At 33.2% G+C, this 22798-nt stretch overlaps 2 protein-coding genes and 1 pseudogene across 4 annotated transcripts; all 3 read right to left on the minus strand.

Moving 5' to 3' along the window:
* Positions 1–1529: 1529 nt before the first annotated feature.
* Positions 1530–6118, minus strand: LOC145103882 (mediator of RNA polymerase II transcription subunit 25-like). 2 transcript variants are annotated; one of them, XM_079041153.1, is made up of 14 exons: positions 5612–6118; positions 5217–5241; positions 4817–4880; positions 4572–4702; positions 4283–4489; positions 4131–4196; positions 3831–4038; positions 3683–3750; positions 2789–3607; positions 2632–2685; positions 2518–2546; positions 2342–2410; positions 2062–2233; positions 1530–1981 (listed from the first exon to the last, which is right to left on the minus strand). In XM_079041153.1, the coding sequence occupies exons 1-14, from the start codon at positions 5710–5712 to the stop codon at positions 1676–1678; spliced, it is 2319 nt and encodes a 772-aa protein (XP_078897279.1). In that variant the 5' UTR covers positions 5713–6118; the 3' UTR covers positions 1530–1675. The 2 variants fall into 2 exon arrangements, with proteins under 2 accessions (XP_078897279.1, XP_078897278.1); XM_079041152.1 differs by having other exon boundaries at positions 4131–4199.
* Positions 6119–8584: 2466 nt separating this feature from the next.
* On the minus strand, positions 8585–12644 carry LOC145103883 (mediator of RNA polymerase II transcription subunit 25-like). 2 transcript variants are annotated; one of them, XM_079041154.1, is made up of 12 exons: positions 12185–12638; positions 11793–11817; positions 11613–11676; positions 11355–11485; positions 11074–11268; positions 10921–10986; positions 10654–10828; positions 10509–10552; positions 10352–10405; positions 10247–10275; positions 9142–9210; positions 8585–9069 (listed from the first exon to the last, which is right to left on the minus strand). In XM_079041154.1, the coding sequence occupies exons 1-12, from the start codon at positions 12283–12285 to the stop codon at positions 8811–8813; spliced, it is 1212 nt and encodes a 403-aa protein (XP_078897280.1). In that variant the 5' UTR covers positions 12286–12638; the 3' UTR covers positions 8585–8810. The 2 variants fall into 2 exon arrangements, with proteins under 2 accessions (XP_078897280.1, XP_078897281.1); XM_079041155.1 differs by lacking the exon at positions 10247–10275 and having other exon boundaries at positions 12185–12644.
* A 6783-nt stretch (positions 12645–19427) lies between these two features.
* LOC145104282 (uncharacterized) lies at positions 19428–20990 on the minus strand (annotated as a pseudogene).
* Between the last annotated feature and the right edge of the window lie 1808 nt (positions 20991–22798).

The raw sequence follows: 22798 nt of genomic DNA on the forward strand, positions 1-22798 counted from the left end.
TTGAAGTACTTGAATAGAAATATGAAGAAAGGGGTCGTTTGGTTGGTGGCATGTCTTGAAATGATTACATTTTTTAGTTTGTACTTTGTCATGTTGCACTATATGTTAATATCTAGATATATGAAAGACATAATCATATAAGAAACTAAATGTGATTGTAGACACTTTTGTGTGTATTACAAGTCATAAGCAAATTGATGATATTCATCACCAAATTCTAAGAGTTGTGATGTCAACAAATAAAATAAAATAAAGTTGTTTGCTTGTTCCATACATGTTTTTTTTCTTCAAAATCTTCCCATGTGTAGGAATAGGATGAGAGAGAAGTTTTAGGTGCTGTTTGTTTTTTTAAAACAACCACTTCAGACCACTTATTGCTGCGCCGCGGAGCACACGCGCAACACTTGGCCTTTCGCAGCTGTTTGTTTTCCTGAAGACTTCTGACTTAAAAACTGTTGCGCGTGTTCAAACCTCTTCGTGCCTTACTTTAACTTACTGCAGCAGTCTGCAGACGTTAAAAAACAAACAGACTTTTTATTAAACGTTGCAGCCTTTTGTTCCACCTCTTCTACTACAGAGGATTGCAGAGGTGGTCCGCAGATTTAAGACATTTTCGCTTCGATAAAACAAACAACACCTTAGAAACTTGTCATTGCTATCTTAGAATAAACAAATAAAAGGTTTACTGAAAGTGCTACAAGTTGGTGAGGGGAACTGTCATGTAACTTTAATAGGAGGAAAAGGTGACCAATGGAGGTAGTTCACTTTACTTTTAACATTAGAAAAGAGATAAAACTTTGAATGTACAATATGAAACCGTGTAATTATTTGTTTTATTTTTCTGGATGATTGTATTATTTGTTGGCAGGACCCACTACCTTTTATAAAGAAATATTATTTCTGCAAATAAAAAATACTGAAAAAACCACATAATCCTAAACCGAAACGAAAACCAACAAAGCGGTTTTTAGTTTTGAAAAAAACCAAAATTTTCTGTGTTGTGTATTTTCATGAATATATACTTTCATAAATCTCCCCCATTTAATATTGTTTTAATTACTCTGAGTTGCTGTGATAAACAAATTTATAAAATCATATTGTCATTTCGACCACACAGGACCCACTACCTTTTATAAAGAAATATTTTTTGTATTGGCTTTAAGGATTTATTTAGACATAATGCCTAAACTAATCGTCAAACACCTTTTTCACATGTTTCAATTGTCTTCGACATGAATTCCCAACATATTTCAACATCGAGTCTTACAACATTTTAGAAACATAATCTATTTCCTGAGCACAAATTAGTTTTTGTCATTCAAGAGCAACATACCATTATTATAATGACAAGATAATCAACTTGAAATTCATGTTCGCAAAATACCATTATTATAATGACATTTTGTGAACAAGAACAAATAGTTACATCTTTATGGTGCTCTTTTAAAACAATGGTATTTACAAAATTCCAATATGAAAAAACATGGAAAGTTGACTAACTTCAATATACTTATAAAATTCCAAGGATCTAGATTTAATAGGAGTCTTATTTTCATAAACAAATCTAATAATAGGTTCAAATTAAACAGTGGGAGTATGGGACAAAAATACAAACACAAACATAAACATAGATGTGGTAATTAGGATGAAATTTATTTATATATTTATATATGAGTTAGTTAATAAAGCTCCCACTGGACATGCTTTGTGGCCCTTGAGATGACACCTGTCCCTGAGACACCACCATTTGTGTCCTCCCTCCAGGACCTTGAACATACCCTTGATTCATCCCTGTCCCCACCATCTGCTGCTGCTGTGGTGGTGCCGCCTGCTGCTGTTGCTGCCCCTGTGGCGGAATCTGCTGTAAGTGCTGCTGCTGCATCTGCTGTTGCTGTTGTTGCATTTGCGGGTGCTGTTGTGCTTGAAGCTGTTGCGGTTGTGGTTGCTGACCGGATATCTGTGGCTTAAACACCACCATGTCCTAACACCAAATAAAATTATAACAATTTTTATTTTTATTTTTATTTTGTTGTAAATAAGGATAAATAACAATTTAGTTACCCCAGGGAAAAGCATTCCAATTAGTCTACATGCTTTATCAGAAACAGAGAGTAGAAGTGTTTGTGAAGGCAACTGAATCACTGCACAAAGCTTCTTTTCTTGCAGTTGACCAAGGAATCCATGTTGATTCATTGCCCGAAAAACTAGAAAATCTGCTTTTCCCACGTATTGCCTGGAATTTTATTTTTAATTTTTTTAATTAATCAAATTATTTAAATGAAAACTGAAGATGGAAACAGTATATGACAAAAAAAAAATTTTTTTTTTTGGTAAAGCTTACTTGTTGTTCATGTGATCTTGAGATATAAGTCGCACTATTTGCATTGTTGGTGGCCAATTTGCTGCAAGTCTGAGAGAGAGAGAGAGAGAGAGAGAGAGAAAAAAGGGTATTTTAGGTATTTCAATATTAGTCAAAAACATTTCTTTAAATACTATCTGATGTGATGGGTGACTTACGATTCAGAAGCCGATGCACTCCGGTACCCCTACCATTTTTTTAAAAATCAAAATTCGTAAGTTTATTTTTATATATGTGAGACAAATTAAATTAAATAATATATTTAAACTTACTTCTAATCTTGTAATAAATACAGGCTGACCTTGTCTCTGACCCGATAAATTCCCCTGCATCATTTATCTCACACTTATATTATTCCAATTTCCAAATAAATGATTAATCATAAATTTATAATAATGTGAATATTGGTTATTATATTTATATTTATACCTCCCAGACTTTGACATATTTTGACTGTGCTGATTGCAATGCACCTGTTGATTGCTGTGTGAGACCAACATTAGCTGCTGTATTATTATTATTATTATTCACACCACCAGATTGCATTCCTTGTACTTGTTGCTGAGTCATCACCGGAGTTGGCATCATTGATCCCATTCCAGTCATGGTTCCGGTTCCAGTTCCGGTTCCACTACCTGTTTGACCTACACCTACCACACCACTCATCATATTATTCTGACTCATTCCCATTCCACTCTGCACCATTTGCGACCCCGGAATGCTCCCTTGACTCATCCCAGGAACGGAATTACCCATTCCAACGCTTCCTTGAATCGGTTGTGAAATATTCGATGTAGCCGAAGCAAAAGAACCAGGGACAGTTGATGTAGTTGACATTGCCATTGATGGAATCACTGATTGCCCAGATGAGATTACGGTTTGGGCAACCGGAATTGTGGATGCCATTCCGCTTGATATCATGTTGGACATATGCACAGCCATGGGATTTGGTATTCCCATGGATGTTCCTCCAGCAATGGCTGCTTGGTTGATGATTCTTGCTTGTGATAGGTTGTTGAGAATGTTATGATTTACAGTGACAGCTGGACGCATAGGTGGCTGTATATTACTCACAATTGGCTTCATATCTTGGATTCCATCATTACTTGATAACATTTCTTGTGAAACAGATAATGGTGATGACATTTGCATGGGTGGTGTAGGACGTGGGACAGGTGGCACGTGTTGGAATGATGGTGCAGGTATAGGTACAGGTACAGGTGGCACTGAAGTAACCGTTGTTGGCTCCTGAAATTTTTCAATAATTACCAAAATACCCTTTTTGTTTTCTGAAAGAATTAAAAGGTTTTCAATGGGACTTACCACTTTCACGGTTGCAGGAGGAATGTTTCCTACAGGAACTGGTTGTCGATTCATCATAGTCCCATTTGCTGTATATATAAAAAAAAAATACAAAATGTTTATATTAACTAAAATGAAATATGATATAAACATGAATTTGAAACAAAACCTGGTGGAACTGAAGATGGAGGGGGGGCTGAAACTGGAGGAATTGAAGATGCATCTACTTTTATAGGAGTTTGAGAGGGCAAATTTGTAATTCCTGATCGACTTAAAGCAGCACGAGCCTCCATGAATGTTTCTGAAATGAGTACAAGATAATGTGGATTTTTCACAATATCAATTGTAGGATCAGCTGCTGAAGGGTTCCTTTTTCCCTATAAAATCAAATACAATTATTAATTTAAGGAATATATTATATAATAATATAGGAAACTTATTAGAAAAATAAAATGTAATTATTAATTACCGCATTATAGACTGCTTTGAGTTTCGGTAGCTGTTTAGGGCATATAACTGATAAAGAAACGGAACACTGCTACGAAAAATACATATAAGTGTAAAAACATTTAACATTAATTAAATATCTATGTATAAATTTATTTATTAATAGTTTAATACCTGAGCAAATGCTTTAGCTATAGTTTCAGCATCTGATAAACGACTTTCTGATTGTGCTTCATTGTTATCAGTTGGTTCTATTTTTTGCATTGGGGGTCGATAAACTGGTGTTGGAAGTGGATAAGGATTACTTGCAGCCACAAGTATGCAATGTCTTTGAACACCTAAATTGTGTTGATTTTGGGACATACTTTGGGGAGGAAACATCTGTTCGTTAAAGAATGTAAAAATTTTAAATCCTTTGGTAAAAAAAAAAGATATGACACAAATTATGTTTGAATTTAAATACCATTAAAGCTTCACCAAGTCCTTCTGCAATTGCAGCATCACAAAAACCACCACCAGTGAAGTGAATGGCTGATAGCCATTCAAAGAAGTAATCAACATTTCTTGTCCACCCACTCCTTTGTACTAAGCAAGCTGGAATTTAGATTGATGGAAACCTTAAAAACACAAAATTTGGGGAAAGATTGTTTTTTTTTTAATATAAAAATGAATGAAATGAGAAAAGTAATACTGATACGTTATACGCACAGCTAAAAGATCCGTGAGCATTGAATATTATAAGTGCCAGCTCAGCAATAGTCCCTGAAGGTTTCTGTATGTTGAGAAAGTAAAAGATTTTTAAGTTAGTAGAAGCAATATGGCGCCAAAATAAATGATACGTTCAATAAAATGAGGTTACATATATAGGCTATGTTGTTATACTGTTGTTTTTGTAATGTTGAAATAGTAAGCTTAATTTAATTCAGAGTGTAAAGAGACATTAATTCTGATACGAATACTGGTAAGGCAGTATATATCAAATAAATAAAGAATAAAAAACAGAAATATATAGGATCTTAATCAAAGCATATGCCATGAAATCTTGCACAGGAAAGGAATGATGATGGACATTGTGAAGTGATGCTTAGATTAACAAATAGAGACTTACCAAAGACTCGCTATCACAGAAGGACCTGCATGAAAAAACAAAGGATTAGAAAAGAAAATGTGAACAGAAAAGCATACACAAGAACCCTAAAGACTACAAACAAAATACCCCCAATGTTCATCCATAGATATGATTATGACTGGTGATATATATTAAGAATTAATGAAATGTGTTTCAATATTCATGAACATACCTTGTTTTGAACCCATAAACCTAATTACACTAAGATTGAAAACAATTACTCTAGGTCAACTGGGCAAACCAATTAAGAACTCGATAAATCATTACATCCTAGGTTTGGCACTAGCCACAGAAAGGGGGTAAATCTACGAATATAGACCTTCAATGATACGTAATTTGAAATCCCTAAATCCAAAATACGACCATAAGAGTACCTGATAACTTTTTCGAGGTAATCGGAGACTATAGTGCGCCAGTAAGGACCTAGAGCGGCGGTACCTTCAACCACCAATATGAGCTGCTTTTTGTCCGCCATGTATATGTATAATTGCCAGACGCCCAGAGACTCGATCGATCAGCTCTTGTTTGTGGCACTATTGATCGTCTCAATCGAAGAAGATACACACGTGATAGAGCAATTTTCTCACACAATTATGGTGGACTTTTTCAAATTGAAACTTGTTTAAACCATGGATGCTGCTATTGTTCATAACCTGTGGGGGTCTTTGATCCTTTCGTCCCGGTATACACGTTGAACATGGAATCAAAACTCTCTGTTGAATATAATTTGTAAGCTGCTCTGATCTTTTCTTCCCAATGCACGAAGGGGTTTGTGCCCTGGTATATAACTTATACGAAGCGAAACTCCTCGAATGAAATTTGTCGCGTTAATAATTTCGAAGCTAATCTTTCTTTTCAATCCCACTTCAGCCTCATTTACTAGTTCTGTCGTCGCCAACATCTATTTATTTATTAAAAAAAAAAACTTGATATTTATGTATTGGGTTTAATGTCACAAAAGCTCTTAAATTTGCAGAAAATTATGGGTTTTACCCAAAGTCTTTTTTTGTGTCACATTTGGGTAGATTGTGTCATTTATGAGCTTTTATCGGATTTTACATTACTTAGTCTGTCACCTTGTTTGATGTTTTGAATTTCAAATTCTTATATATAATATACAATTGATTGAATTCCTTTCGTTTGTTTTTTCTCACTGAATTTTATATTAAAATTCTAAAGTTTTTGGTTTTGTAGATATACAACAGTTGGATTTGAAAAACACAATATTTGTTAATATCTCTTAGAAACCAACATATATGCTAACATTTTTTTTTATATATAGTGGTTTTTATTCTCTTTATTTTCTTTGAAATCGATTTAATTCGATTTATAGTTTATCTAATTTTGAACGTGTAAAAAAGATGATATATTCATTGTGAATTTGCAATTAAGCATTGTACTTAGAAATATGTGTTTTCTTATTTTAATTGATTGATATAACTACAGAAATTCCATTAAATAATTCCATTAATCTAGGTTAAGGATCCATTGTCACACCTCCATGAGGATGGTGATTTCCAATATTACTTTAGGAGGAATCTAGTTAACCTAAATAGTTTGCCAAATGGAGGATTGACTTATGTAAAGTCAACGTACATTGCTATATTAGACATTAAAGTAATAGAAATTAAAGTAAGATGATAGTTTAATTTGCTAGAGAGAATATTAAGAGGTTAGATATACTAAATAGTTGGAGTGACGACATAAAAAGCTCTTCATGTAAATGGTAAATACCTACTTAAATGATCATTCAAATAGTAAAAAGTCTTACAAATGACCATTAAAAATGCTTTCATGTTAAAAGGACATGACAACATGATGACAAAACTGCACCAATTAATCATCTATATATTGAGTTACCCTTTGAAAATAAGTATTTATTTGTAATGTACCTTAAAATTATTATTATTAGGGAGGAGGGAATCGTGAGTGGGTTGGGGGGAAGTACCTACAATATGTGAATCCCTCACCAGCGGGGGTCAAGGCTAGTAGGGTGATATGCGGGTTATGTAGCTCGCTGCTTCCTTTCTCTCTCTCTCTTTAGATCCTCTCATGCAATGACCACTTGTATATTTTGCTTTAAGACTTGTACAAACTAATTTTGTATGTTTTTAAATTAGTTTGTGAATTAAGGAGTGTTTGGCAAAAAAAAAAGTATTTTTTATTAGCTTATAGCTTATTAGCTTATAAACTAATAAGTAAGTGTGAAATAACTTATGAAAAATGACTTATTAGAGGTTTACCACCGGAATAAACTATTTTTATCCAAACACTTTCTTAACTTATAGCGGTGTGGAACTCTTAATAAGTTAATAAGTTGTTTTAATAAGATTAGCCAAACACATTAGTTTTATATGTTTTTAATGTTTTGTAAATTAATTTTGTGTGATTTTTATTAGTTTGTGTTTATATTAAAATTAAAAACTGTGTGAGTTGACGGAGTTGGAAAATATACGTTTTCATGTATTTTTGGTGTTGAGAAAAATAAAAGAGAAAAGAAAAAAAAAAAACTTGACGTGACACCTTATTATTATATAAATATATCCTATGAGTAAATGACAATTTTAGTTAACATTAGTTATGTGTTTTTGTAATAATGATATTTTTCCAGTTTTAACGTTTATTGCCTCTAAAACCTTTTTCGTAACATTTTCTCATTCCTCAACCATCTAATGTACATATACTATGAACAAATGTGCTCACATCTTTAAGGTGTTGTTTGTTTTTTTAAAAAAAACCACTTATTGTTGCGTCACGTAACACTTGATCATTCGCAGCTGTTTGTTTTTCAGAAGACTTCTGACTTAAAAACGATTGCGTGTGTGCTGCGTGGCGCAACATTTGACCATCTACTTCAAACTTCTTCACACCTTACTTTAACTTATTGCAGCATTCTGCAGATGTTAAAAAACAAACAGACTTTTATTATATGTTGCAGCCGTTTGGTCCCCCTCTTCTGCTGCAGAGGGTTGCAGAGGTGGTCCGCAGACTTCAAACATTTTCGCTTCGAAAAAACAAACGGCACCTAACTTAACCATTGAGGCTTAACTATGGACACCTACACCACCAATGACGGTCATAGAAATAAGTAGAAAACACATAAACGAATGATACATTACCAAAATAAGAACCTCGTTTATAAATATATGTCGATCTTGATTTTACTTTTAAATTACAGACACTTCACAATTTATATTTTAATAGGAATTGAATATCCCCAAATGTAATTCGATTAACAAAAATGTACGAATATATATATATATATATATATATATATATATATATATATATATATATATATATATTGCAAAATGAATATATGTGCTTTGAGTGTTGCAGTCACCAAATTGAAAATCCGAATATTTTAACGGTCGGGTTGACCAATTCTAAAAAAAATAATAATAAGAAGACCTGTTTGGCAACCTGAAAATCGGTCGTGTCGCAAAACACGGGTCCGGGCTTGGGCTAACACTTGAATTGGCCCGGATCTTAAGCCAAGTACGACCCACTAACTTATTTTTTATAATTTTGACCAAACTGTTAATTTTTTAGGCATTTCGTCTAAATCTTTTTTTAGCAAATTGTTGAATCTGTTGTTGCTGTTGTGGTTGAAGCTGTTGCTGAGTGGATATCTGTAATTCCAAGTAAATTACTTACTACCCCAGGTAAAACCATTCCAATTAGTCTACATGCTTTATCAGAAACAGAGAGTAGAAGTGTTTGTGAAGGCAACTGAATCACTGCACAAAGCTTCTTTTCTTGCAGTTGACCAAGGAATCCATGTTGATTCATTGCCCGAAAAACTAGAAAATCTGATTTTCCCACATATTGCCTGGAATTTAAATTTAAATGAATATTTAAAGGAACACTGAGTGTGAGAAAAAATAGATTTTGTTGAGCTTACTTGGTGTTCATGTGATCTTGAGATATAATTCGAACTATATGTATTGTTGGTGGCCAATATGCTGCAAGCCTGAGAGAGAAGGGTATTTTAGGTGTTTCAAAAATAGTCAAATATTTGCTTAAAAACTAGGGCAAATACCATAAAAGTCACAATTTTTTCACGTGTAATTGAGAAAAACCCTATTTTTTTTTTTGTTTGGCTTTGACCACAAATTTTACGCAAAGATATTACTCTAACCAACTTGACAAGTTTTATGGTTAATTCTGTTATCTTTTCGCAAAATCAGTCCTAAAGTTGTGTTTAAAGTCCAAATTTGGTCCTTGTAGCTTGCAAAAAATTACTCTAACCCACTTCTTTATTTTCATTTATTTTTATTTTTTTAGTTAAAACTAAAGTTGGTTTTATATATTTTTTTCGTTTTTTTATATATTTTTCGTTTGTTTTATGTTTTGTTTTTCGTCAATTTGATAACTTCTTTTTATATTTTTCAAAAAGTGTAACGTGTATGAATATATTAGAGTATATTACATTTTTGGTGCTTGAGTTTTTTTTTTGTTTTCTATTTTTTTTAATTTGGGTAATTTATGGTTTTTCTATTTTTTTTATTTTGATTCAATGTATGATATTTACAATTTATAATTATTAAAATAGGAAATAACTAAAAAACGAATATATATATATATATATATATATATATATATATATATATATATATATATATATATATATATATATACGAAAAATAAAAAGAATATAAAAAACGAAAAAAAGTATAAAACCAAGTTTAGTTTTGACTAAAAAATAAAAATAAAAAAGTTAAAAAAAAACATAAAACCAAGTTTTGGACATGTGGTGTAATTTTTTGCAAACTACAAGGACCAAATTTGGACTTTAAACACAATTTTAGGACTGATTTTGCAAAAAAAAATAACAGAGTTAACCATGAAACTCTCTAAGTGGGCTAGAATAATAACTCTGCGTAAAATTTGTGGGCAGAGCCAACAAAAAAAAAAAAAAAAAAAAAAACAGGGTTTTTCCTAATTACGCGTGAAAAAGCTGTGGCTTTTACATTATTTGCCCTAAAACTATGTAATGAGTGACTCACGTTTCAAAAGCCGATGCCTTCAGGTACCCCTACCATGTTTTTAAAAATTGAAACTCATAAGTTTTTTTTTTTTAAAGAATTAAATTACATAATATTTAAACTTACTTCTAATCTGGTAATAAAAACAGGTTGGCCTTGTCGCTGACCATATAAACTCCCCTGCGTCATTTATCTCACTTATATATTATTCCAATTTCCAAATAAATGATTAATCATAAATTTATAATAATGTGAATATTGGTTATTATATTTATATTTATACCTCCCAGACTTTGACATATTTTGACTTTGTTGATTGCAGTGCACCTGTTGTTTGTTGTGTGAAAGTGAGACCAACAGCAACATTAGCTGCTGTATTATTGTTATAATAAAGGTTAATAATTAATAAACATGAATTTGCAAGAAACCTGGTGGAGCTGAAGTTGCATCTGATTTTAGAGGACTTTGAGAGGGCAAATTTGTAATTCCTGATCGATTTAAAGCAACAAGAGCCTCCAAGAATGTTTCTGAAATGAGTACAAGATAATGTGGATTTTTCACAATATCAATTGTAGGATCAGCTGCTGAAGGGTTCCTTTTTCCCTACAAAATCAAATACAATTATTAATTTCAGGAATATATTATATAATACTATAGGAAACTTATTAGAAAAATAAAATGTAATTATTAATTACCGCATTATAGACTGCTTTGAGTTTCGGTAGCTGTTTCGGGCATATAACTGACAAAGAAACGGAACACTGCATGCAAAAAATACATATATAAGTATAAAAACAATCACCATTAATTAAATATCTATATAAATTTATTTACTAATAGTTTAATACCTGAGCAAACGCTTTAGCTATTGTTTCAGCATCTGAAAAACAACTTTCTGATTGTGCTTCATTATTATCAGTTGCTTCTGTTTTTTGCATTGGGGGTCGATAAACTAGAGTTGGAAGTGGATATGGATTACTTGCAGCCACAAGTATGCAATGTCTTTCAACACCCAAATTGTGTTGATTTTGGGGAGGAAACATCTATTCATTAAAGAATGTAAAAATTTTAAATCCTTTGATAAAAATAAAAGATATGACACAATTAAATTATGTTTAAGTTTAAATACCATTAAAGCTTCACCAAGTCCTTCTGCAATTGCAGCATCACCAAAACCATCACCAGTGAAGTGTATGGCTGATAGCCATTCAAAGAAACAATCAACATTTCTTATCCACCCACTCCTTTGTACTAAGCAAGCTGTCATTTAAATTCATAGAAACCTCAAAAACACAAAATTTAAGTAGAACGGTTGATAAGAATTTCGGGAAAATTTTGGTTTTTTATAAGAATAAACGAAACGAGAATAGTAATACGTTATACGCACGACTAAAAGATCCATGTGCATTGAATATTATAAGTGCCAGCTCAGCAATAGTCCCAGATGGTTTCTGTACGTTGAAAAAGTAAAAGATTTTTAAGTTAATAGAAGCAATATAGTGCGAAAATAAATGATACATTCAATAAAAGGTTACGTATATACGCTATGTAACAAATAGAGACTTACCAAAGACTCACTATCACAGAAGGACCTGCATGAAAAACCAAAAAAATTAGAAGAGAAAGTGTCAACAGAAAAACATACACAAGAACCCTAAAGACTACATTCAAAATAGCCCCAATGTTCATCCATAGATATGATTATGACTGGTGATATATATTAAGAATTAATGAAATGTGTTTCAATATTCATGAACATACCTTGTTCTGAACCCATAAACCTAATTACACTACGATTGAATACAATTACTCTACGTCAATTGGACAAACCAATTAGGAACTCGATAAATCAAAACGGGTAAAAAAAAAATAAAAAAATCATTGGCTTATTCTACGAATATAGACCTTCAGTTACACATAATTTGAAATCCCTAAATCCAAATATGACCATAAGAGTACCTGATAACTTTTTCGAGGTAATCGGAGACTATAGTGCGCCAGTAAGGAGCTAGAGCGGCGGTACCTTCAACTACCAATATGAGCTGCTTTTTGTCCGCCATGTATATGTAAAATTGCCAGACGCACAGAGACTCGATCGATCAGCTTTTTGTTGTGGCACTGTTGATCGTCTCAATCGAAGAAGATGCACATGTGATGGAGCAATTTTCACACAATTATTTATGGTGGACTTTTTCAAATTGGAAACTTGTTTAAACCAGGGATGATGCTATTGTTCATAACCTGTGGTGGACTTTTTGTAAGCTGCTCTGATATTTCTTCCCAATGCGAGAAGGGGTTCTAGAACAAAGGGGCTCTGATAGTTCTCGATAAACAATCTTTATTCACAGTTTCATTTAGAAATCATCAAGGTTTTTATCAAAAGTCAAACTTGTGTCATCTCTTTCTAGAACAAAGGGGCAAGAAAACTATTTATTTTTAGGTCATGTGTTATGTTTACATGTTATGTGTAAAATATTTGATTCTCATTATGGTAGTAGTACAGGGAAAGTTGAGAGGTAAAAAGCATGATAGATACAAGACAACATCAACTAAATCAAACCTTTTCTTATTGCAGGCAGGAGAAATCAAGAATCATCTAATCATATCAATGCTTTTGAGCTCATCAGAATGTCTTGGAATCTTGAACTCTTTGAGGTTCTTTGAGGAAAAAAATGAAAGAACTTGATGAGATTTTTTTTCCATGTTTTGAAAATTTCATGCATTGTAAAGCTTGTTGAGATTTTTTTTCTATGTTTTGAAAATTTCGTGCATTGTAAAGCCACATTTGGTTTAACTGTTTTATTTATCTTATATCTATAAAATCACGAGTGGATCCATGCTTTAGAAGGAGGGAACAATTGTTGTATTGCTTCTCATATTATAAATTAAAAATAATATTTGTAAGTTGTCTTTTTGTATTAGTATTATGTTTCCAAAATAGAAGATATTTTTTTTTATAAATTTAGATAATATATAAAATGTTAATTAAGAATTCTAAATAATAATTTATAAAAAGTAATTAAGAAATATAAAAATATATAATGTGACAAATTTAAAAAGTAATTATTATAAAAATATATAATTTATTTAAATTTCAGTTTATGGCAGCAGTCTGCAGATGTTAAAAAACAAGCATGCTTCTTATTACAGGTTGCAGCCGTTTAGTCTATCTCTTCTACTGCAGAGGGTTGTAGATGTGGTCTGCAGACTTCGAGGATTTTTGCTTCGAAAAAACAAACAACACCTTAGTGAGTTCTCCAAGTTACCATATACCACAATACATATACATGCATACAAACAATGGCTCACTATATGCCAATAATATGCATATTTTAGACTTACAGCCCAACCATTTCGTCTTCAACACGGTTCTACGTTTACTTACGACCTACGTGTCATTTCGTCAAAATGGGTCTATGTGTACTTACGGCCTATTTGTCATTTCGTCAACACGCGGACCTATACGCTCCCATCCTCTTTAACCGTTCCACCATCATCCCCTAACTAAGTCCAATATCACAACAATTTCGCACATAGAGACTGTATTTTAGATTCTACTAATATAGACACATTCATACTTCCTACTCTACTAGTGTGCACTTAAGCACGTAAAGGTTATACTACTAGCTTTACTCTACACATTCCTTATCCTAACATACATATATATATATATATATATATATATATATATATATATATATATATATATATTGTACTATAGCCTTTCTAAAATCCAATAACCAAGCCAACGTAACCATTCTAGACACCTCTCCCGTAAGTAGATCAATCAACATTATAACTGGAATTACTGATAAATCGTATATATATATATATATACATATATATATATATATATATATATATATATATATATATATATATATATATATATATATAAACGACTATGTATTGGCCCGAACCACTGCCTCAGGGCTTCGCTAAAGCACTTCAAAAACCCAGAAGGTTGTAATCGAGGGGTGGGTGGTCTCCAAAGAGTTTGGAGTGAAGAGAGTGTGAGGAAAGAGTGAGAATCGAAGAAGCCGAAGACATCTATTTATAGTAAGGTCGTAACGTCGATCCATCCACTGCCTGGCACGTGTCAAAACTGATGGGTTTTAAGCATAACAAACAAAAACTTATGTATGCATGCAACCCTAATTTCCCGATCTATGTTTTCTCTAATTGAACATACTGTTGGATTAGTGTCTAAGCTCATAACTATATTTGGTAAGTACTTGACCCGGTTGTGCATGGTCCTTTTGGGTTGCCTTCACCAAAGCAACTAGATAGGATGATTTATGAAGAGATAGGTTATTATGGTTTATTAATATATTATATGAATAATATATTAAAGGAGAAATCATATAGTTTAATTAATATTAGACAAGAATTAATTAAGAATTAATTATGTGGCTAAAAGAGATTAATTAAATAAAGGGGACTGGATTGCAATTATTGGATAATTGATTAATGGGTTGTGAAACCCTAGGAAGAAAGGAGTGGATGAAAATTAGATCGGAGCCCATCATATTTTCGTCCAAGGCCTTATTCTAGAAGGTCCCTTGGACTGCTTAAGGCCTAAGCAATCCAATTAGGGTTTTGACTGAAACCCTAGCAACACAAGTATAAATAGACCCCTAGGGCATCATAATTCGGCGACCAGAAACCCTAGAGAGTTCCATAGCCGAAATTTAGTGCCTCCCTCTCCTCTCTCCAAATATCATCTTCTTGCTTCTGGTGTTTGTAAGCCATTAGAGGAATGAGATTTGTGACTCTAAGCTCCAAGACAAGAAGATTCAAGTTATTGATTGAAGAGGTAATCATCTAGATCTGATTTCATATGATAATTTTCGAAATATGTATGCTAGATCTAGGGTTTATAAGTCTTGGATGAATAGCATGTACAATAGAGAAACCTAGATCCAAGCTTTAGGGTTTGCATGAGCACATAGGATGTTCTTTTGTATAAAACCCATCAGTGGTATCAGAGACTTGATTGGTTTCTATTGTATTGATGCCTTGTATGTTCATCTTGCTGAAAATCGTTTTTCTGCCCTCTGCCCGACCTGACTCGGCGAGTCACTTGCTGAACTCGGCAAGTCGGCCCAACTCGGCGAGTCCAATGAGTGACTCGGCGAGTCGGGGAGTCAGACAGAGGGATACTCGGGATTTCTTGCTGTTTTGCTGAAGGATAATTACCAAAACTGTTTTTGACTAATAAAATCTGAATTTTATTATTAATATGTGATTATCCTTACCAAAACAAAAGATAATTACCAATTATTTGAATAATAAATTCCTTATACGATAATATTTGATTATTTAAATTATTTGATGAATTATCTTGTGAATAAAATGGAATAGGTCAAATTTAGATAATCATTAAATTAAATGTTTGATTTAAATTATTTACTATTTGATCGTATGTGTTTTGAAAAGTTCAAAACTTGCCCTCAAGTTTTGGAATTTAAATTTTTAATTAAAAGTTTAATTTAAATCATTTAAATTTCAAACCCTAGAATTTTACAAGTTTAAAATTCACCCTATACTATTATAATATTATAAGAATAATAATTATATATGTATAACTTAAATGTTAGTCTTACCGTTAGTAGGCCTCATTCACGAAGCCGATCTATAAGGGGGTATAAGGTTATGGCTTATAAAATGACCGTTTAATGGGTGTCCACTCTCACCCACCGCTTCCTTGATTGGTGGAGGGTCGTTAGCCGAACGGGTAGGATAGGGCAAACATTTCCTCATTAAAAGTATAATGAATTTATAAAGTAACTAAATGTTTTTCAAAAAAATTCTCAATCTTAGTTACTTTAGGCAAAAGTGAATTGATGCAATTCCATGAAATTACACTTTGTACCCTTGCTAAGACGTTAGTGGAGCGTGTGTGGTTAACCGATACACTAATTGGGCTCTAAGCAAAGGTGGCAAAGGGTGATTCGATGTTTGTCATAGTTCGATGGAGCGTGTGTGGTTAACCGGCACGTCGAATAGGTGACTGTAACATTGAGGGCACCATGTATATTTGCATGGTTATTCACACCCGCTTTGTGATCCTCGGCATCCCAGTCACAAACTTGAGGGGCATATCGAGATTTAAACATGCCATTGAAAAGTTCAATGAATCTCAAAAGATCTAGGAGTTTTCAATACATTTAAAACTTATCTTTAATTTGTTTTTCATGGTGGAAAATTAGTGAATCATCATTCACTTACCTTCAAATTATTTGCTTGTTAGATTACGGCATCCCTCTTCTAATTTGTAAATAATGTTGTTGGATCCTAGCCCTAATTTCTCATTTGGGTGTTTAATTGGGGATTCATTTCTGATCAAACTTGTCTCTTTTCTATTTTAGATGTCTAACGTGAACAACAACGCTTCCGGCTCAAATTCCTCTGGCTCGTTCTCACTCATGAACTTGTATGGGAGAGTGGTCTTTAACGGGTCCAATTTCAATGATTGGATCCGCAACATCCGAATGGTCACTCGTTACGAGGACAAAGAGTATGTCCTCGATGAGAAGCTGAAGGAAATCAACATCAACACTGCCTCCGTTGAAGAGATCGCGGCCTTTGAGGCCCATGAGCGTGATACTACGAAAGTCCATTGCATCATGCTGGCGACTATGACTGCAGAACTCCAGAAGTCCTATGAGGACATGTACCCCTATGAGATGCATCAAGATCTGCTGGACCGGTACCACCAAAGCGCTAGGCAAGAAAGGTACGAGATCATCACTTCGATGATCACTGCCAAAATGGGTAATGGAGAGTCCCTTACTGCTCATCTGCAAAAGATGTCGAGATATGTCGATCGCCTGCTAAAGTTAAATGTTAACTTTGATGAAGAGCTGGCAATTGACATCATCCTTCACTCCTTGCCTCCCTGCTACAACCAGTTCCGCATGACCTACCACATGAACAAGGAGGAGGTCTCTTTGAGCAAGCTTCAAGGCTTGTTGAGGACTACTCAGAGCAACCTCAAAGACAAATTTGTTGCATCAACTCCTACTCCTGTTGTTGCCCCAGTCTTGGCAATTGGGCATGGAAATGGTAAGAAGAGGAAGGCCCCCTCAAAGAGCCACCATAAGGGAAAGTCCCATGATGGCACCTCTTCTAGTGGAAACAAAGCTGGTTCTGCTAAACCCAACTCCAACCCCAAGGAGGCAGAGTGCCATCACTGCCACGAAATAGGGCATTGGAAACGAAGTTGCCCGAAGTATCTGCAAGACATCAAGGATGGAAAGATCACGCCATCCTACGCAGGTATTTACACTATTAAATCTAATGATTTATCACATGCTATTTCTTGGGTTCTTGATACAGGATATGGTTTTCACATTTGTTCTGACTTGTAGGGCCTAATAAGAAATAGGGATGTGGAGCATGGGAAGATAAACTTAATCATGGGGAACAGAAGATCGTCGCCTGTCACCAAGATTGGAGTTTACTCTTTAGTACTTAGTAATGGATTAGGATTAGATTTAAATAATTGTTGCTATTCGCCAGATATGGCAAGAAACATCATTTCTTTTCATGGTTTGTATAGACAAGGGTTTAGATATTCATTTGATAATGAAAAGGGTTCTATTAATGCTTATCTTAATGGTGTTTTCTATTTTGAAGCATTGCCTTGTAATGGAATATATGAAACTGTGATGGTTGTAGATAACTTAGGAAATGATGTGTTGTGTATCGATTCTTCCAATAGTTTGGATAAAGCATGCTTGTGGCATTGTCGTCTTGGACATGTCAACAAGAAATGCATAGCCCAACTCCAAAAGGATGGAGTGTTGGAGTCATTCGACCTTAGGGACGATGACGTGTGCGAGTCTTGTTTGCTTGGAAAGATGATCACGTCACCCTTCAATGGTTCTTGTGAAAGGGGTGAGGGTTTATTGGATCTCATACATATAGATGTATGTGGACCTTTTAGATCCACCACAAGGGATGTGTGCCTCTTCTACGTGACTTTTACCGATGATTATAGGAAATATGGCTATATCTACTTAATCAGGCATAAGTCAGAAACCTTTGAAAAGTTCAAAGAGTTCAAACAAGAAGTGGAGAATCAATTGGGCAAGAAAATCAAGATGCTTCGATCTGATCGAGGTGGAGAGTACCTTAGTCTTGAATTCCACGACTATATAGAAAATATAAGATTTTTATGTGAAAATACGTTTTTTTTGTATAAATATGATTTATAAAGAAAAAACATATTAGAAACAATTCTTTGAGAAAAAAAAAGTTGTAAAAAAACTAAAGTTAGGATGAATTCATAATAAAATTCTAAAATTTGGGCAAAAAGGGTAAAGTTTGGACCAAATTTGTAACAAAATTTAAAATCTGAGCCAAAAGTGTAAATTTTGAACCAAATTTGTAATAAATTTTGAAATCTGGGCCAAAAATATAATTTTTGAAAGTTGGATGACCTGTTGACCGGGTCAAAGGGTTAAATTGAATACGATTACCAGTATTTGGGACTTAATTGAATAAAAAAAATATATAGAGACTAAATCGATTATGAGGCCAATATGTAGGGACTTTATTGCAGTTTTCCCATTTAAAAAAAATATGTTAAATTTCGTTTTTATTGAATTTAGATTGTTTCGAGTGGACACAACCGGTCCTGAAATTTTGAGGGTCCTATACAAAAAAACGACCGTATAAAATAGACTTTTTTTATGGTTTAAATGAAAAAAATATATTCAATTAAAACTATAGTAATTAAAACTAGAGTGGGAAGTGTATCGCTTAGCAGTCCTGATACACAACCGGTGGCGGATCCAACCCGGAAGTCAAGTGGGATGCATAGTTAACCGTTGATCGTGTAAATTAAAAGTAATAGAAAAAGAATACTTAAAAGTAGAATAACATTAAAACATTCAACTAAATGTCATTTTACAGTTGAAATAAGACATAGCTAAGAAACTTTTGATGATATTTTCATTGGTAACCTTGGAAAATCCTTCTCTTTCAAGCGTGCAAATTACACAATCATTTAACAATTCATCCAAAATCCGATTCCACAAATCTGACTTGACAAGCTCCATCGCGGAAAAACATCTATCCTCCGTTACGGTTGCAACCGGCAAAAGCAAGGACAACTTCAATAACCGGTAAACCAAAGGAAAGTTAAGATGCATATTACTTTCCACCATCACTTTAGCAAGGTCGGATATACTCTTCAAAGTAGCAAATCTTGCATCTTGTTGCATAAAAGTTGGGTAAACCGAAAGTTCATGTCCAACCTATCTTTAAAGCTAAAATCATGTGGATAGAAATCGATCAACGTCCGTAACTTTGATGGGTCAAAGTCACAAAATGAATCATGTGGATTCAAACCCGTCATACAAATAAACAATTCAGAACTTACTTCGTTAAAACGATCACCGAACTCTTGAATTTGCATATCCAAAACCATGTTGAAACAAAAAACTCGTAATAATGACGATTGGAGATATTGGTGTACCTTCTCCGGGCTCTTGGATTAACATAAATTTCATCCATATATGTTTACCATTCGAATGTTATTATTCTCACAAAAAGAGGTGATATCCAATATAAATGCATCAAACCCATCATTTCTCATCTTTTTTAATGTTGCAGTGGTTGATTTCATCAAACTTATAGCATTCGCAATATCTTGATCCTTTCTTTGTAGAGCTTGCGGCAATATGTTTGTGATCTCCGAAATTTTCAAAATCAACTGCGAGTGGAACACAAAATCAAATGATCGAAGATATATTCGAAGACCACTTGCTTGACGTTGACTAAAACCATTAAGGCCTTCATCTTCAATATATTTAAGCACATCAGTAATAGATGAAAACAAACTAGCCAAACGCGATAGAGTTTTGTAATGAGAATTCTAACGTGTATCTCTGGCTCTAGTAAGAGAAAGTTCTTGGTTTAATCCACTTCCGGTTTCAATTTCACCACGACCGATGGATTCTTCGAGTTTATCTTTTTGACTTTCACGCAACATATTTGTTCGTTTACAAGAAGCACACACAAGATTCATTAGAACAACTATCATATCAAAAAACACTCCAACGTCGTGATGTTTTTTTACAACCATGATAATAACTAGCTGAAGTTGGTGAGCAAAGCAATGAACATAATATGCGGAGGTATTTTCTTTCGTGATTAAAAATGTTAAACCATTAAAGTTCCCACTTATATTTCTTGCTCCATAATAACCTTGACCCCTGAACTAAACTCAATCCATATTAAAAAAATAAAGAGTCAATAATAGATTTCAAAGACAACACAAATGTCTCCTTCACATGAACAAGACCAATAAACCTTTCTTTAACAATCCCACATGTAACATATCGCAAAATTACCGCCATTTGTTCCTTTTTGGATATATCGTTGGACTTGTCAACTAATAAAGCAAAAACATCATCACCAATTTCTTCAAAAAAATTGATTTAAGTACTTCTTGTGCAAAACAATGAGCAATATCTTTTTGAATACATGGAGCCACCATTTGATTGTTCCCCGGAGCATTTCGTAATGTAACTTTAAATACACTCTCGTTTTGTTCCCGAATCAAAGTATATACTTCCAAGAAATTCCCTCTAAAAAGAGACATTTGAAACTCATTGTGACCACGAAAAGGTAATGCACATTTCAATAAAAAACTACAAGCATTAATGGAAGCATTTAATTGGATTCGATGTTCATTCTTAGCAACCTCATTTTGCTTATGAAGAGTTGTAGCAATTGATTGATTTTGTCTCATTAAGTCTCCACATTTTTTTTAAGTGCAATATAATGAGAACTATTAACAGTTCCCCCCTCATAAGTCTTAAGTCTTTCCAGTTTATTCCAACTAGTAAAGCCTTCTGTTACAAAAGCATCACCCTCGCCCCTTTTATTTTGTTCATATTTAAATAAATAACAACACAAAAAGGCTTCATCTGATTTTATACTGTACTCTAACCAATCACTGTAGTCATCATACCACGACAGATTAAAATGTCTTCCCCTATTTCCAAACATTCTTACACTGTATTTTTGAAGACACGGTTGACATGGTCCTTTAATCAAATATTTATGTCTTATATTGTCTATTTGATTAGGGTGATAATCTGAATTTTTTTTCCGATCAGTCGGATCCCAAGGAATGTTACTTGAATCAGTTTCAGTCGACATCTGTGGAATAAAACTAAGTTGGGGAATTTCAGTTGAAGACGGTCCCTATGACAATGGTCTTGATGAAGATGATTTTTGTGTTGTTATTTTTTGGTAAAATCTTTCCATTACCCCCTGTTTGGGTTAAACAATAAAACCCCATTAAACAATAATAATTGTTTAACAAAACCATTAAACATTGAACAAATACAAAGTAATTAAGTTAGAAATGAAAACAGTTAAGCACAAATATCTACTTTATCTCTCTATGACTCTGTTAAAAAGAAAAAACCACTAAACAAAAAAGTTCTTAAACAAAACCATTATTAAGCTATATACTTTTTCCTTGTCCCACATAACTATTAAGCAAAGCAAACAAACTGTATGAACCCATTTAACACAAATTAGTCATCGACAGTAACAAATGAAAGAAAATCAGTTTGCAAAACATAAATTAGTTCATAAAGGGTGTTTGGGATTAAATTTGAACCTCAAAAGTCCTTTTTGTAAATGAACTTTTTATAAAATGACTTTTTTGCAAAAAAAAAAAAATTTAAAATGTGTTTGAATTAGCTTTTGAGGGAAAAAGTCAAAAGTTGTTTTTAAAAAGTTTTTGGCTTAACTTTAACCTGTAAAATGACTAAAAATGACATGCTTACATATTTACAATGATTTACTACTTTACATATACTATTTTATACTTAACAATTTTTTTTACACACATATTATAATTTTGTTAACATTTTATTAGAAAATATAAAATATAAAATTCTTTTAAAATATTTCTAATTTTTTTATTAGACAATGATAATATTAAAATTACGTTCATACAAATTGTAAATAATTCATAAAAAAATATCATAGATAACGCCATATTACCTTCATCCCCGCAATGCGATTATATCTTGTGCAATAATATCTCGTATCGTTGCCATATACGAATCATCATCATTCGTGCAACGTGTACTTGGACCTTCTTCGTAAACTTCACTACTAGTACAACCTCGTATGGGATTGTATGATTCTTGTTGTGCCCTATATAAACGCTTCATCATACCTATCAACCTTCTAATATAGTTATGGATCGCCATCGATGCTATCACAATTTTCACTTGGTTCTTGTACTTGTAATTAACATGCATGTCTCTTAATAACGCCCACCTAGTTTTCCACACTCTAAAAGTTCGTTGAATGATATTTCTTAATGATGAGTGGAGATAGTTAAATTTCTCTTTCGGTCCACGAGGTTCACGAATAGCAGCCGTGTGTCCACGTCAAAAATCCGGTAAATGATAACGAATATTTACGCCTTTGTATGGAGCAAGATACCCTTTGGTATTTAGATATCCGACATCAACAACGTAATATTTATCTGTAAATAAAACAAACATTTGTTATTCGTTTCAAAGAAGTAGT

Source organism: Lactuca virosa, chromosome 4 (genome assembly GCF_052849685.1).
Source record: "Lactuca virosa cultivar CGN04683 chromosome 4, Lactuca_virosa_CGN04683_v6, whole genome shotgun sequence".
In the NCBI taxonomy this organism is placed as follows: domain Eukaryota; kingdom Viridiplantae; phylum Streptophyta; class Magnoliopsida; order Asterales; family Asteraceae; genus Lactuca; species Lactuca virosa.

Bases quoted from the DNA above. Each gene is read 5' to 3' on its own strand.
- LOC145103882 (XM_079041152.1), bottom strand. From the start codon at position 5,712: ATGGCGGACAAAAAGCAGCTCATATTGGTGGTTGAAGGTACCGCCGCT. The intron at 4,200-4,282 runs GTATTAAACTAT...TATTTTTCGTAG, and splicing joins TAGCTAAAGCATTTGCTCAG to CAGTGTTCCGTTTCTTTATC. The intron at 1,982-2,061 runs GTAACTAAATTG...ATTTGGTGTTAG, and splicing joins TTGGAATGCTTTTCCCTGGG to GACATGGTGGTGTTTAAGCC.
- LOC145103883 (XM_079041154.1), bottom strand. From the start codon at position 12,285: ATGGCGGACAAAAAGCAGCTCATATTGGTAGTTGAAGGTACCGCCGCT. The intron at 10,276-10,351 runs GTAAGTTTAAAT...AAAACATGGTAG, and splicing joins TTTTTATTACCAGATTAGAA to GGGTACCTGAAGGCATCGGC. The intron at 9,211-10,246 runs GTGAGTCACTCA...CTTCTCTCTCAG, and splicing joins AAGGCATCGGCTTTTGAAAC to GCTTGCAGCATATTGGCCAC.